This window comes from Aplidium turbinatum, chromosome 1, assembly GCF_918807975.1.
Source record: "Aplidium turbinatum chromosome 1, kaAplTurb1.1, whole genome shotgun sequence".
Taxonomy (NCBI): Eukaryota; Metazoa; Chordata; class Ascidiacea; order Aplousobranchia; family Polyclinidae; genus Aplidium; species Aplidium turbinatum.
Genome location: NC_137472.1, coordinates 48,334,521 through 48,352,086, shown reverse-complemented (window position 1 = coordinate 48,352,086; position 17,566 = coordinate 48,334,521). Strand labels below are relative to the sequence as shown.

The 17,566-nt window shown below is 37.9% G+C and overlaps 1 protein-coding gene and 1 pseudogene across 2 annotated transcripts; both read right to left on the bottom strand.

Moving 5' to 3' along the window:
- Nucleotides 1–251: 251 nt before the first annotated feature.
- Nucleotides 252–13,853, bottom strand: LOC145781809 (uncharacterized). 2 transcript variants are annotated; one of them, XM_082593484.1, is made up of 8 exons: nt 13,684–13,853; nt 9,344–9,830; nt 6,359–6,565; nt 4,435–4,540; nt 3,612–3,669; nt 2,542–2,702; nt 2,019–2,094; nt 252–1,119 (listed from the first exon to the last, which is right to left on the bottom strand). In XM_082593484.1, exons 1-8 carry the CDS (start codon nt 13,828–13,830, stop codon nt 994–996), a joined length of 1,368 nt encoding a protein of 455 aa, XP_082449610.1. In that variant the 5' UTR covers nt 13,831–13,853; the 3' UTR covers nt 252–993. The 2 variants fall into 2 exon arrangements, with proteins under 2 accessions (XP_082449610.1, XP_082449617.1); XM_082593491.1 differs by lacking the exon at nt 2,019–2,094.
- A 1,982-nt stretch (nt 13,854–15,835) lies between these two features.
- LOC145766566 (uncharacterized) lies at nt 15,836–17,154 on the bottom strand (annotated as a pseudogene).
- Between the last annotated feature and the right edge of the window lie 412 nt (nt 17,155–17,566).

The following is a 17,566-nucleotide window of genomic DNA, read 5'->3' as shown; positions in this document are numbered from 1 at the left end:
AATTATTTTTCACCACTCGGTCTTCAATGTTTCGCATCGTCAAGCAGCCGGGCATCTGGATGTAGTTAACAAAACATCCCTTGATTGACGAACAATGAATTGCTAACATAGAAATTTTGCAGCTGCAGTGAGTCAACACCACCACCACACCTGATAGTAAAATGTAACTTGTTTATAAATGGGTTGGATAAGTTTCTCAGATGACAAGTCATGTTGCTTCCATAATTCTGGAATTGCTAGAGCGGTTTTTATGCTGCGACGTTCAGCGAGTTCATAATTCAGACATCTCTTGCATTATGCAGAGAATCGCAATAGCTGCAGTGAAACAAGGTGTGGAAATACTGTATTTGGAAGTGAAGCAACACAAACAACACAAATTTGTTTTACATACTGTAAAGGACTAGTGGTGCTTTACAATCTGAGACTCATATCAGGTTGAACGATGTTGGTACAAAATGAAATATGTTGGTTAAAAATTATTTTATCAGTGAGAACTTTTTTATGCTTTTACTGAAAAAATAGCTTTTCTGGTTAAAATAAAATAACTTTCGGCATAGCAGTGAAAACAGATAGGCTATTGCATTATAACCTACGAAGAAGGGAAATAATTTCCAAACTAATTGTCCTGCATCTGACCATTAATGGCCACTAAGAAAAACGAAAACATTGCAATCTAACAAAAAAAACAACTTCCTCTGGTGTTAAAAATATGTGTTTAGGTGTTAATTTTTCCAGCCTCACAAAGAATCGGGTAATACTATCTACGACAAAGAAGTTAAGACATGGTACAATAATCAAACTTAAAAACATTGCCAACAAAACAGAAATCATACGTGTCGCACTGTCGCCCCCTGAGGCAACTTGAATGGAAAATAACTTCCCAGCTTTAAAAAGCATCTTGTTTACATCGTTTGAACTTCGCTAAACAACATGAAAATGGAAAAAATTGCTTTTCAGGTTTATTTCCCTACAGAGTACTGATGGGACTAGTCGTTAAGGAGACAAGTCATTTAACTGTAGTTGCTTGTCAAGCAGTGCTAGAGCGTTAATGAGTTTTGTGTCGGTTTCAACGTCTCTTTCGTTCCTTCGGGTTGAACGCTTGCTAAACTTCTTTTTCGGCTGCAAAGCAAAATGCATGTTAGGTAATGAATAATGATATACAGTATATTCGGCCTAACCTAATACAGAGTTGACGACAGTTGGTTAAGTTGATTTCTTTCCACAAAAGTAAGGAGTGAATTGATTGAAAAAAGCAGGGTTGAGAACTATGTTGCATGAATTAGTGGTTCAATACTGATGAGCTCAGCCTCATGAGCATGGTTCCATACTGATGAGCTCAGCCTCATGGGCGAAACACGTGTTTATCGCTGTCAATTCTTGCTACACTCGACTGCCAAGAAACACATGTTCTTAAAAAAGTCTAAATGTGTGGTACGTGTGGAGGCTACACCGGTATGATTAGCGAAACACGATGCTCGCTGTTCTATCGTGAGTAGTCAGGTAGTGCTGACGCCAGGAAGATCGCTCCTTCTCAACGCATAGTTTTTATTTGGTAATAGCAAACGAATTTATATTTCGATCGAAATGTGAAATTACAGTAAATTAAAACCGCCAAGGAAGAAACATATGAGCTACATTTTTAACGACGGACAAGATCATGCCAAAGTGTAACAGTTGCTGTATCTAAAGCTGCTTATATACAGGAATAAAAACAGTCACTCTTTAGAAAATTCACAACAACGGGTGTCGTTCGATCAGAAGGAAGACCAACAAGCCAAATTACTTGTTTGGAAATCGCCTTATAACAAAACAAACAGAGCCAATGAAATTTTCAAAACAATTCATTGTATGACGGTAGGTTAGATTATGGCACAAACAGGATGGCAGCAAAAGACCATACACGGTCATCTAACACGCTGCTGGCATGCCACTAACACGCTGGTGGCATGCCATTTCGTCGCTACAACTCTCACTCTGCTGTAAGAACAAGAACAATTAAGTATCATTCGCTGGCTCACCCGCTTCTTCATCGGTCTATCCGCTGGGTTTGTGTAAAAATATACAGCTCTTTGTTTCCTTTTTTTATCAGAATATCTGCGATACAGCATTGTTGGCAATATTGGAAACTGTATGTGTAATTGCATTTTGGTAAAATCAGTCAGTTTTTACATTCACTCCTGCAGTCTGCTGCAGACGTTAAATCAGTGTAAAACCGACTGACTTGCTAAGTGGGGAACGGTTGTTACCAAATGGCAAACAAACAAAGCGCTACTGTTAAATCGATCACATGTCACTTCAAACTTTGCAACATCCATTTTCTTTACTTTTCAACGTATATTTTTAATATCCTGTGGTTTTTACCACAGGACAGAGAATAAATAATATGTGCTACCATGATACAAAGATTTTTGTACCACTGAAAATTGTTAGCTCTTAACAGTGCTGTGGCATCGCCTTTTTAGTTCCCAGTGTCAGAATTTATGGTGATCACGATCTTAAAAATACATATATGATAAAACATCTAGACCACTTTCATCTCACCTTACGGACCCATCCTTTTCTTCTTTCGGGTATTCAAAAATAGTTTCCAGTAGCTTTGGCACTGGGGTACTGTAGTTTTTATTTGTATAAATTTCTTCTAATGAAAAGCTTTCCTTCTTTAATCGTAGAGGCTTTGGCAGTCCTAAAGGTGTTTGTCTAGTCTGCGGAAAAACGAACAAATTATTAGTAGACACTGAAGTGGTTCGGCAAAAATTTACAGCAACTGAAGTGAAGTACATCTTCCAAACGACAACACGTTTGACTTCGTGCTACTCCTTTTCAGTCTCAATTTAAATTAGACCAAACACCGAGCCAGGAGGGTGGTGATTTCATTGTTTTAGGGGGGAGACCGCAACAATCGTCTCCCTGGATATGCCACTGAACCGAGCTGTGTGTATTGGATACGCAGAAACTTCCTTTCTTGTCAAAGATTGTGATGTCATTGATTTTTTCTGTTACTGGTAAACCCATAATTCACAAGGAATGGACATACACCAAACTGGCATTCAACACAAACTAGAAATATCAAGAACTTCCTTAACACTAGCTCCTGAACAGCCAAGCCGTCATGTATGACCGCTGTTTCAAAATACCAATGTTATCTATCCTGTACAATAAATTATACTGTTTCGCGTGCGTAATCTTATCAACGTAATCTTTCATAACAATAATTACAATTCGTGAATTCCCTAAGTTCAACGAAACGACAAATGGTCAAAAATGACCGCTCGGCACTTCTGGTAATAGTGTATCGAGTAGGCTAAGCGACTGCACGGTATAACCATAAAACAATACATAGAAATGAAATACTTGATAGTCTACTTCCAGTGTAAATCAAAAACAAATTAGTGAAAAGACCAAACTACAACCAGATTTAAGAGCGCAAAAACACCAGTTTTCAATGTCAGAATTCCGATTAGCCCACTCAAAATGTACTCGTAAACCGTTCTATGCAGACTGCAGTAGTGAAAGCCGACAAGTTTGGTGTAAACGAATGAGACACTTTCAATTCAAACATAAAGTTGGTGTCAAATTTTTCATTATTGCTACAACGTTATCATTGCAATCACCTTGGCAGGCGGGAGTGTCTTCCGTATTCTTTTACGCAGGGAACGCGATTGTCCATCACTGAAAGCAAAACCAAAGTCCAAGCAAGTGTAAATATCTTACGTATTGCCCAGACAGCAAGTCGACCGTTTTTATATCGATTCAACGTCTGCAGAAGTTCGCTGCGCCTGTCTGCAGACGTTGAATAAATGTAAAAAAAAACGATTGATTTGCTGTCTGGACAGGTGGTTAGAGCACGGTTTTAACTTTAACACAATTCAATTATTTTTTTTTATTTCTAACCGTCAATGCGAAAAATAACTTTGCTAAACACAGCTGAAGACCAATCCATCAGTGCGGCTACCTGGAGTCCTGGACAGACCACCAATGGAGCTCGGAGTGGAAGAACTCCTCAAGACTCCAAAGTTTTATCTCCGACATCTGCCCCCACCCAAACGGAACATGCATTTGCCAAGAAAGGCCTGGGTGCGGCTCAACCGCCTGCGCACTGGCGTCGAACTATTCCGCTCCAACATGCACACATATGGGGATGGCTCCATCCGCGATCTGTGAGTGTGGCAAGGAGGAACAAACCGCAGACCACACCATCTCTAACTGCGCCATTTATCATGCGCCAAATGGTGTACGTGGTCTGTGTGAACTGGATGACGAATCAACTCAATGGCTGCTCGACACCTGCCCAAACATCTAGACCGAGTCGCCGCCACTGCCCAAGGGTGGTAAAAAGCAAAGCCTCTCGACCCCTGGAGTGGCGCAAAAGGTTCAAACGAAGAAGCAGAGATCTAGAAAACTATGGTAGGATGGTTTAACAACAATCAATTTCACCTTGACGACTTCCTCTTTTTTCTGGAACGATCAACTTTCTTTACGTCTACTGATGTCAAAAGGTCTGCATCAAGTTTGTTCATAAGAACAGTGCAAGCTTTCTCTTCTGCAAATCAAAAAGATTGATTTGAGAATGCAAAGAGCGAACTGAGGCGCAGTGTAAAGATGAATTGCATAAGCTAGAGCTAAACTGGGGGTCGCGTAACGTACTTGAGGGGTCGCAGAGAGTATACCAATTTTACACAAAGTACTGCAGATTATCCTATGGAAATTCTCAAACGTTTATTTCAAAACGCAGTTGTATAGTTATTGAAAATGTAAAACTAATCGAATCAATGGATAGCTGGTTAAAAAAATCGAACGGTAACAGCTATGATAATCGAACGGTCGAACGGTAACAGCTTGCCTTAAAAAGGAGAACTAGGTTAGTTGACATCCGAGGAGAAAACAGGTGTCTTCATAGTTGAGAAATGTTCCCGCTGTGGGTTAGTGACTTCACACCTTCAATGGTGACATCATAACGGTATAAATGGTCAGGTTTTATGAAAGGCGGTATGCAGTTGAAACAATTTATTGAGCAGCGAGCAGTTGAAACAATGTAGTGTCGTTAGATGGTCCCGCAATGCCGGATTACAATCCCGATAAAGCAGTTATTGCGTGATACAACGATTCTATTGCAGGACGTCGCCCAGACTTCAACAACGCTAAGTGATTATTTTAGCACTGTTGCAAGTTTAATTCTATTTACTTCTGCTATCGTTATTTGTATTTTGGCCTCCAAGCACGCAGATTTGGCTGCCGAAAAGGAGCTCTCGGTAGGCTACGATGGCTGCCGGAAAAAAAACACGAGTTTTAAGGCCTGAATCTATATGTTGATTTGATGTTTTACTATAAAATTACTATAAAATTTATCAAAAATCAATAGAATTTTGCGACCGTTACAAAGAGTTTTCCCCTTTTTTTATTTCTAATCAATATTAACTCGTTATAATCTTTGTCATTGCAAACCTGTGAGTGGTGATAGACTGCTGACTAACGTTTGCATTTCTAATAATCATTGATCAATAGACTGCTGTATCAAAAGAATTAAGTTGAACATTACCTTATTAAAAAATTAATTCATTTATATGATATTTTTTTAGTTAGGAAACCAAACCTTTGTGCAATGTCCTTTGAAAGTTCAAAGGACATCACACCAGCTCGTTAGGAAGTAGCCTACAGTTTGAAAATCACGTAATACACAAATAAAGCACAACCAACCAATTTTTAAATTTTGTAATTTATCAATCATGCTGCAACCTCGGAAAGTTTCACGGACCCCCTGAAATCCCTTCGTGGACCCCTTAGGGTCCGCGGACTCTCGGTTGAGAACCACTGGGCTAGAGGATAAAGTTGGTGTTAAAAATATTTTAAATTTCTAAATTCGGCTTAAAATGTTGTACAGTGGAACATTGCAATCAAAGTATCTAGCTACACTCCTTTTCTAATTCCAGCTCCACTGGCAACGCTGGGCTTGATTACGCAACCACATGTTACCCTAAATCTGCGCATTCAACAGACGGCGTCACAATCGGTACACAAACAATTATACTGTCATCATGGTTGCAACTATTACACATTACACTATTACAAATTTTTTGATTTTTACATGCTCAGTTCTCCATCACAAGTAAATTTTATGCTATTTTATGATTTTTTCTAAATCAAGCAAAATTTTATGATTTTTATGATTTTATGCCGCGTGGGAGCGCTGTATTCACTGCACAACTTAAGCACTGATTTTTATACATGCGGCATTGCGACACAAAGAGTAGTGAAAATAATTTTCAATCTTCAATGTCGAAGCCGAAATTAGTCTGAGGAACAACCAAATATCAAGTATATACTTAAGTGAGATTGAACAAAGTTAGTATTATATACTTGCCTGTTTGAGTATCCATTGAAGTTTGAGGTATCGTATTCGAATCGGTTGTTGTTTCAGATTTGTTGAAGAAAGTTCTTTCATCCAAAGATAGATTTTGGAGATCAGGAATACCAGGTAATACTCCGTTAACTTCAATTAACTTTTGTTTGTCGGAACAAGAATTTTCACTATCCAATGAAAATTGTGTTGACTCTTCCGAAGCAACATCTGAAGAATAAAAGATAAACTCCCATTCTACGTCGGCAAAAAAGCGCGGACGGAAATTTTGAACAGGGTTTGATAATATAGGTCCAACCAACAAAGCAAACTTTTTTTCACACTGATTCAACGCCTGCAGACGTCGAATCTATCTAAAAAAGGCCTGATGTCACCAGCAATTGTTTAATCAGGCGAAAAGGCGTGCAACTTCTGATGTAAGTCGACAATTCACATGAACCCAGACAGCAAATCAGCCGCTCTTTGCATTGATTTTTGCGTCTGTAGACGTTGAATCAATGTAAACAAGATACTGATTTGCTAGGAAGTTCTTGAAGCAAAGACACTCGATGCAGCGATGTGCAAGAGTTAAATTGAATATTGATAGAAAAGCTGTTTAATGATGTTGGTCGCAAATAGAAATGTACCGATACTTTAGTATTGCAAAAAGAAGCAGTTTTGTTATAATTTGCAAGAAGTTAGATATGATGCTAAGTTTGACCATATTTGTATGAAACTATTAAAAACGCTTTGAATTGGCATAATTTACTTGTCAAGATTCAATCAATCCAATTTCTCTGCATTGTGGTGTCATAATAGTAGTGTTCAATAATAAAAGGCCGCCATGGAGAGGAGCATAAGGGATAAAATAAATATCACAATTGCGGTTTTTGAAAAATTATTTTTCCATGCAGCCCCATCTAACCGAATAATTTTACAAACTTTTTAAAGTTAGTTTTTATTTCGCAGAGTAGCGATAAGCCATGAATGTATAAGTGTTAGCCGTAGAGTTAGGGTAATCGACAGGTTGTATAGGAAGTGCTAGGGCATCTCAAAGTCACTTAAACCTTGTATGCAACGGCTAGGCTAGTCAAGACTAAGCTCAATACTAGTAAAGTTTGTCTCCAAAGCAATACTGTTAATTTTTTTTAAATGCAGCTTAGGGAATAGGCTACATAAACCTTTCAACAAAGTTTGAATGCATTTTTTCAAAATTTGGGGTAAAAACATGCTCAGAACGCACCAAATTTAATGCGATTTTTCAACTTTTTTTGGGGAGAAACCCCCGCAAAATCGTTTGCAGCCCCACTGCTCACAAACAGCACCAGCCGCCACTGGGCCTAGTGACAATTACTCTTCGTTATTGAACTGAGCTAACAACATTTCAGCAAGTGGCTGAAGTTGGTAAATAATGAAACTGAGCAAGTAACAACAGAGCAAGCCATAACTTGGCATGTCACAAGTCAGCAATATGAGTTTGACAAGCGATGACCAAGCACGTCCGACGTGAGCTCGTAAATCTCATTTGCTGACTTGACAGTAGCTGAAATGTAATTGCTGAGTTGAAGCACTAGCTGAGTTGTCGCATGCCGAGTTGTCCGACTACCTATCGAATTGGATGATTCATTGTATTAGATAAAATGTGGAGATGATGTTCCGTCATTACGCTGACTGGAGATGTAATTTTATGAAGTCGTATGGTCAAATAACTTAAGTTTTATACTCCGTTGAGACTAAAAAAGAAACACAGATAATCACCATTGAAGAAATTAAGTCTCCTTCACAATTTAAAAATGGAGCAAAGCAAAACAGCTGAAACAAAACGTTTTGTTTGAGTGAAAGAATCGCTGCAAGTAAGCAACACCAAAAGGCGCGCGCAAAAAGTCATGGGAGTGTGAGGAATCAAAAATTTCAAAAGGTTGTTATTATTCTACATCAGTGTGACATTAGTTGTTACTTCAAAAAATCTATATCTTTGCTGACTGAAAAATCCGCAGCAAATGCATTTTTTGACATTTTTAGTATCGGCCAAGTTTTGCCGACAGCGATACTCCAAATATAGCCGATATATAGGCACATCTCTAGTCGCAAATATACACACTTCCCCTTTGACGTTCTCGACATTTGCATTTAACACCAAAACACAAAAATCCTCAGCATAGCACAATAACCTACTCGATAACAACATTGAACTTCAGGATCATTCACCGCGTGCAGGAATTAAAATACAAAATGGACAGCTTTGCATTTCCGATCGTGAAGTTTCTGTCCTTGGCTCATTCTCACAGCATTGAAAAGTTTCTGTGCTGACTGAATTAAAGGCGAATTTGGAAACTCAATTAAAAATTCTAGTAACTTCCGGAACGCTACACCTGTCCAGTTGATCAGGTGACACATGTCAAGCATCTAACTGCCGATCAGTTACTGTAATTGGATTTGCAAAAAATGTGGTTTACTTTGTTCGTTATACCGGGAACGTATTTGTAATCGGTAGGTCGCTGCAGCAGATGGAGTGTTTTGACGGTAGACCTTAAAGATACGACAATTTTCCGTATAAAGCAGCTGACTGCAGTCCTTGTGATACTTCAAGCACTCAGACAAAGAAATGATTCTAGCAGATCAGTTAGTTTATACTTTGTTTAGCAAATAAACAATAAAAAAAAGTAATGGCAGCGTTGGGAATCGAACCACGTCATCAAAATTAACCATTATGCCAGTTTGCGTCTACCGGATCGCTCGTTTAATTTCGCTCGTTTCCAGAAAAACGCTCGCAATATCACGTGGTTGCTGCAGTGAACTGCAGACTATAAATACGCATACCGGGACTGTTTGATTATGATAAAAAAGTCTGAATTTTTTTATTTTGAAACAAAATTCAAAGCACTAGATTTAAAAAAATTATTCCACAATTATTCCAGACTTGTGAACTATTTTTGGTATATGCATCGTTACAAGTTAAATGCAAACAAACTAAAAGAAAATTCATATTATTGGTAGCACCTGACTTACCTTTGATGCAAGAAGTCACTTCAGCTTCATTATTTAAACAGTATTCTTCCATATTAGTTAGCACCAAATTTGTGTCTTTGCATTTATCTAAAACAGTGGCATTATCGCTGGCAACAACCACACACAGAACTTCATCATGTCCATCGTTTTGTTCGCAGCTTGCACCAGCTGTTTCGTCGTACAGAAGCCGACGCTTTCGCCGTTGCGTTATGCCAGCATTGGAAAAATTTTGTTCTTCCAAAAAGCTGGTGGTGTTTTGTTTAACAGCTACAGTTGTATTTTGTTGTTTGGAGACGACGCATGCAGTGGTTTGATTTGCACAGTGCTTCAGTCGTTTATTTGATAAAAGTTTATCTTCTGATGTGAAGTTAGAAGTTGCTTCTGTTTGCAGTGGCAGAGTTAGTGGGTCGAAATTTCCTCCATCGCAAGAGGATTGAGAGCATTCCCTCGACATGCTACTGCATGCCAACTTGCATTTTCCAGAAACCTGAAAAGTTAGGGTCTTAAAAAGAAAATTGTAATCATTATCGTCCAAATTACAAAAGTTGACAACTGACAAGTTTTGTGGTGGTACATCTCACCACGAAACCGTAGTTGACGTAAACACGATTCTATCTTGTCTACAATTAAAATGTAATGCAATCTTGCCATGACAAAAAGTTTTTGTACAAAAAAATTGTACTGATTTACATTAGAAGTACTATTTTAGAAGTGTTCAAAGGTGTTCTAAAATATATCATATGGTAGGGTCTGCTACTATTCAGTGAGTCCGATTCGGTGAGTTCCTAACCTCTAACCCTAACCCTAAAACGGCAATGATAATTAAGCTACGGTACCCTAAAATTAAACAAAAAAAAATTGAAAAAATCACCGAATAGGGATCGGACTCACCGAATCGGACTCATCGAATCGGACTCACCAAAACGGGCCATTCCGCATATGGTAATAGGTATCCCCCAAACTCATCTCGATTCAGAAACAACCAACATAAGTTTTGTCAAATAGACATTCCCTTTTAAAACATGTTGCTTACAACAGCCATCAGACAGCATCACTAAAATACTGTAAATTGAACATACATCTTTGGCACAACTTTTTGCACCATCACAAGTGAAGGCCACTGAAGGTATGTTTATGTTTAATAATCGCTTGTTTAAACAGATCGATGGCATCACCATGGGTTCTCCAGTTGGTCCAACTTCTTTTTAGCGCACTTAGAAACAAAAATGTTTGAAGTGTTTCGTGATTTTTTCCTAAAAATGTATGTACTTTATGTTGACACATTTGCAATTTTTGACAGCTATTGGTCTTGTTCCCAATTTTTAAACCTTTTAAATGCTCAACATCAAAACATCACATTTACCGTAGAAAAATCAGTTGTTTGTTTGATTCAGTTGTTTGCGTGATGCAAGCCTGACATACATCGGTATGTCAACAAGATATTTATCGACTGGAGCTGGGGAACACCTGAATTTGAATTCTATACAAAAAAGTGATATTAAAGATCACATTTTCTCATGCACAGAATGTGAAAACAACGTTTCTATCAAGCAATTTGAGAACATGTCCAGAGGCAGGTCAAGGTACTCTATCAAACCAAGATCTTAGAATTCCATAAAACGTGACATAAAACGTAACAATCCATCTTTGAACAGACAATTGTATGCTTGTGGCTCATCTTTCTTGCTCTCTGTATTTAAACTTATTTATTTCGCACCTTGCATTTCTACCACATCATATGATCTGTTTAACACCTATTGATGCAGTTAACTATGGTTCTCGTAGAGCCTATATCGTTGAGTTTGAGCTAGTCAGAAGTACTGTGTAGTTTTTATATTTTCCTGTTTATAGGTTTAGCAAACCATTGTATTTTATTCTGATGTAGTTAAATTGTATGTATGTTATTCCCGAAGTGGACATCTTGTGATGTCGAAAACGTTTGATACTTAATTTGTTGCGTAGTTTTGTGTTTCTGTAAATGTAATAAACTTGAATACCATATGCAGGGCCGGATTAAGGCGGGGGCTGATGGGGCTGCAGCCCCAGGCCCACCAAAAAATAGGCCTACCGATAACAACTTACTAAGAGCAACTGATAAGCTTATTATCAGGATCGAAAGAATAAAGGACGAAAATCATAGAACGAATGCTAACTGTGTAAACCAGTGGTTCTTAACTCATTTGCCAACAATTAAACCATTGTTTGATACACGTTGGGAAGCACACGATATGACGCTATACATGCGCTAAGAAAAGGTTATCAAGCAGTTCTTCAAGTCTTGAAAGCAATGTATAATGACAATGACAAACAATCCAGACTCAAGAAACAGCTAAGGGTTTATCTTGTCAACGGAAAAGCTTGAAACCGGTATTTTAATTGAGTAATGGTCGTGCATAATGGAACGGTTTCGTAAAACTAGCCAACGCTGCAGGATAGCAAAATTACTTTGAATAAAGCAACAAAATTGGTCTACATGACTTTGCTCAAATATTAAGATCCCAATTTAAGAATTCGAAGAAAAGGGTAGAGTAGGTGACCGTCATCATTATATTGAAGAAATTTCAAGAAAGAAGAGAAGAAAAGTATGCTTGGATAGCGAAGGTGGATCTGAAGACACATCACTTGATCCATCGAGCAGATTCAAAGTAGACTCATATTTGCCAATCATTGACCAAATTATTTTGTGTATGAAATCCCAATAGCAGCATACGATCGTCTTCAAATAAGCTTTCGTTTCTGGCGGAATTAAACACCATGTCTAGACAATGTATTAGTATTAGAAAGGCAAATAAACAAACATCTCTCTCCCTCTCTATAACTGTAAAATTGAAGAGAGTGCTAAAACATTGCTTCACTATTATCCAGACGATCTAGATTCTAGAAGAATCACTGCCTGAAAAGATGATTTATTTTTCTGCACCCATTTTTATTGCTTCAAAGAGTAAAGAATCAACTGCGTTCATCCATGGGCCAGAAAAGGCTGCATTCCTTAGCCATAGCCTACTCTTCATTGAAAACAAAATTTTGGAAAAATATACACCGATAATGTTATTAACAGTTTTGCTTTGTCTAAATCCAAAAAATATGTCATTTGAATGTGTTATTGTAAAAATGTTAAATACTGTAGGCCTACTTCGGGTATAATTTTTGTTATTTCATTTTAATTCTGATTGGTACAATGAGGGGAATGAAATATAGGCCTCAGATTACCATATAGCCCCAGGTCCACCAAAACCTTAATCCGGCCCTGACCATATGTTAAACTTGATCACGTTGCTTGGCTTTGTATGCCTATGGTTCAACAAGACAAACTCTCTACCGAAGCTCTTTTATAATAAGTTGCAAAAGCTTGCCCTGGTTATGGGTGTAGGCCTAGTCTATAAAAATAACCAGTTAACCACAGTAGTGGCAAACATGGTCACATCCTCTTATGATGAAAGGACAACCTTTCTGAAAAAAAAACTTTTTTTACTCCATTTGACTATACAAAAAATAGATGAAAAACATCAAATGTTTTTTTAGTATTAAAGCCTTTGTAATTTTGAAAGTTTAAACAATAGTGTAACCTCAGATCAAGGAATGATCGATTGCCAAAAAAATACAGTTTTTAATCTTTACTGGCAAAACGAATGGAAAATGATATATACACTGGATTTTGAGGCGTCTTGTGACCCACCCAAAATGGCTTGCGACACTCAGGTTGAAAACCTCTGGACTGGAAGAATAATGAAATCATAACACTACCAAAGTTGTCAACTGGAATAGTGAAATATTAAGTACGTAATCATTCACTCTTTGATGTGATTCATACAAATTTGTGCAAAAATTGCTACTAAGCATATTGCACAGTAGTCTTGCAATTGATATTAAAATACAAAGAATTATCTTTGCATTTCTATGCTTTTGAAATCTTTGGGTCGTAATGATTTAGAATTATTTTGTGGGGTTATGCCAACAGGTATTTGTCGACCCTAGACATGAGCCACAAAATGTAATAATTCTGGAACTCAAATCAAAAATTGCTAAACTCAATTTAAACAATCAGAATATAATTTCATAAAACCAATAGCCTAACTTACAATAAACTTAAGAATATACGACATATTCCTACTTTATATCCATAGTGTCTATTGTTGCTGCAAAAATGTTTCGCAAAGTTGCACAAACACTAAGTTTGTATTGTGTTCAAGCACATGATTTTGCAAGACCAAAACATCTCATGTACCGTATATATTAAGTACAAAAATCTTCTCTATGTATGAAACCATAACTTAACTTTAATAAGAACCTTACACAGAAACTGCAGTCATTCTCTAATATTTTAAAGTTATAATACATACAAGATCAATGGCACTTTTCCCGATGGATATAGAATCAATGAGGTCTTCTAAATTAGGGTCTGCGTCAATAGCACTTGAGTATAATGACGAAGACATTGTGATTGATGCACATTCAATACAAAACTTGTTCACTGAATCATTTTTCATTTTCAATATAAATCAGCATATGCCTTACAAAATCTGGAAAGAAACATATGGCTATCATGGAAGTAAATCTATAACCCATCCCATTCTTTCTTGTCTAGCTTACCAGCCCACCAACTCTGCTATCTTCACCAGTGCTTCCACTTTTGACAATTGATAAATCCTCTTCAGTTTCCTTTTTTATCCTGAAAAATCCCTTTTTTCTCAGTCGGAAACCCTTCAAAATTTCCTTCATAGGCGAGGTTATTTTTGACGTTATTTAAGCTAAAAAAATGCCAATACAACTTTAAAGTTATTTTAATCTCACCTAAGTTACGTTTTAACCTGAAAGAACAGAAAATCAGTGAATTGAAGAAGTGGTATAGTATTCAAATCGCTACAAAAAGCAAAACCTTGCAGGCAGTAGCATGGCTGATTTAGTTGACAAACCCAATCTGATAACATAAAGTTGCTGAATAAATTAGAAAGGTTAGCTTGATTTTTTTTCAGTAACAACGGTATGTCGAAGCCACGCTGTTTTATTAGAACAGTACCATAGGCTACACAAAAGCAGCATATATTTTACAATAACATGGTTTACTTCCTTTGTTCACTGTCCAGCCAAAAAACCGCTTGTCAGTTAGTCGGTTCTGGGATATTTACCACCTGGAGTCCTGGACATTATTTACCAATTACCACTCTCATCTTTCCCACACGGACTCTTTAACCTATCCCTAACACCGAAATAATACAGGTGGTAAATGTGCAATAACGAATTATCCATTGATTAACAAATTTATTTTTGTGTTTAGTTCGGTTTTCCTTGATGCGCTAACTTGTTCAACTCTACAAGGCGAGGCTATCTCTTTTTTCTCCTTGTCAGTAACGTCTTCACAATCATCTGAGACTGATGAAAAACTTTAGGATACTAGGCCTATTCATGATACTGACTCAGTCTGACTGTGTACACCATACGGTACAATTATAGGCTACATGTCGTATACACAGCCTAGCTAACTCTATTATGGGTGCAACCTAATTCGTATCCTGAACACTTGGTATGGTACCCTCATTTCGTACCCTGAAAACTAACTCACTCACTGCACTCACGTCAAATGGGGTTGTGCGACAGGATACCACGAAACCACTAGCGGCGGTACAACTGGGTCCTTTTAGACGAGAACTAGCCTTGCGCAGCATATAGACGATGCGTTGTACAGCGCTTGGTTATGCGTGGGCGAAAGAATAACTTAAAATATGATTCGGATATGCATTGTAGTTATCAAAACATGTTTGTAGGCTATTTAGAAGGTTGGAACGCAGAGTGATACAAAAATAAGAAAAACATCTCATAAAGTTGCAGAATTCTCATAAAGTTGCAAAAGTGCTTGTAATGAACTAAGTGTATAGTAGAAGGTTGACACAGCTTACAGGTTAAAGTTGTGGAGTCAGTTTCCGCACAACACATGTTTTGAATACCATAGTGTACACATGTTGACCCATAAACTGGCGATGTTGTAGCTACCATGACGTAACTGTAGCCTTGCATCTACCCAGTCATCATAGTAAGACGGGAAACTACGATCAATTTGTTGTCGCAATAAATTTCGTTTGTTACTTAAGTTTGCACTAACACTTGTTTCATATTTGTTGTTGCTTGTTTTATTCCCGTTATCGAGTACGACATGCTGGTTATACAATAAATAACAAAAATTAATTTAAGTCCACAATTTGGCTACATTTAAGTCATAAGCAAAAGATAATTTTCACTTTAACTCAAGCAGCGTAACACAAGAACGGAAAAGGGAAGATGCGGCAAAACGAGCTAGCGTTATAACATGCATTATAGAACAGCTTACAGTCAGAAAAAATAATTATAAAAACACATGGCCGCATCACCAGCAATGGTGCAAGGCCAGCTACGTCATGTGAGGAGGAACGCTGCTGCGGTAGTATAAAAAAAGAGAAAGCCGGTAGGCAAAGAAAACCTCCCGAAGAGATTTTGCTAAGAAAGAAAGTAATCACAAAATCAACTAACAATAGCTAGGCTTAGGCTACGAAAGTTACACAGCATGAAACATACAAACACGATACGTGATGCCATTGGGACATAGGCTACTGGTAAGGCAGTGGGTTAGTCAAAATTTTATATGTCTTGCTCAGTCCAATAACACGCTCGACATGTATGCGTGATGATGCAATACGTCTATCCGAGACAACCACATCTGCATCAAGTTGGTGCTTCCCTTTCAGCATGGTAGGCGTGTTGACTGCAACATCATAAGGTGCAAAAAGATCCTGCACAAGAACACCTCTGTCAGCCATGATGCTATCCCCTTGTGAAAAGTGTTTATTAGCTTGCTTGTAGAGAGCACTTTGCTCGATAAGTTGGCGATCACTTGAACATCCACCTGTTGATGGGCCTACGTACGATACCAGCCCATTTGGAGTGATGCCAATCATAATTTTTAGTGTGTTCTTATTCTTGTAAGTAGATAACGTCATGCTTTGAGCATCAACTTTTCTTGGCTTATTGATTGGTATTTCAGTTGCATCTAAAATGACACGTGTTGTGGGAAATGAATTTTGAAATTGTGTGGGCATGTGTTCATCCACAACAGCTCGAGATGGCCAAATATTAAGTTCCTTCAGCTGAAAATACATAAAGTTGATCCATACCCTGAAAATTAATGAAACTGTGCTTTCACTAATGTGAAAGAGAAAACTCAGCTCTTTAGTTTCCTTTGATTGTCTTAGCTTCATTAGAGTAAGAAAGAGCTGGTTTGGTGGGTCAAGTTTGCTGCTGGTAGCCTATAGTTCAAGTCATATGCAGCTGGCCCCAAGCAACGCAAGAATAACATAAAGTTATCATAATCATCGAAACCAGTGTAGTAGTTTATGACTTGCTTATTTTCATTGTAGCCTAATGTTCAATTCTCATTCCAGTTGAAGCGCTTCCTCCGCTATTGTCGTTGCTATCCAGGCTGCACTGAATTGCAACTGAAGTCGCTTTCCTTCTCTTGCAATGAGGTTCCGTTGTACATTCAGCATGATCAACAACCTCTTCTTCATGCTGCCAATCTTCAATGTTACAAAGCTTTTCTAATCTTCGTTTCAAACGCGCTCCTATTCCTGAGGTAGCAATGTGTTGGTTTGAAAGTGAACACTGATGGCACACTGTTTGCTTTCAAGCAATGTGTTGTCATGCAATGTGTTCGAAAACGCCTGTTTACTTATTTGCTTTTATAGCCACAACAACGTTAAATCAAGCCTAAAATGTATCAAGCTTTGTAATATGCACCTTCTTACCCTCACATCAACACAAAACTGCACTCCCATCCCACCCATATCAGCTGTACGCGCGTTACGCAAAGCGTGCTAAAGCTTGAAGCAATCACTGCGAGCGTGTTGCTAGGACCCAGTTGTAGCGCCACCGAGTGGATCGCACAACCCCATTCCCAAAATGGCGAGAATAGAAATCAAGTGACGGAAAGGCGAGAATGGGAAAGAGAGTGAGAAGAGGTTTCGGATGGCGAGTGACCACGGAAACCAGCTGATCATCGTTATTCCAGTCGTTTTTAGAACTTTTGAATGGAAATATTAATAAAATTTTCTTTAATATTGCTAAAAACAACAATTCCCTTTTTAAGACAAAATTTCCTTGTAAAATTGTTAAAAATCCCTAAAAAATCCTTCTGATCTTTATTTCCCTTTTTTGTTTTTTGTTTGTTTGTTTTTTGTTTTATTATCTTTATCCTGC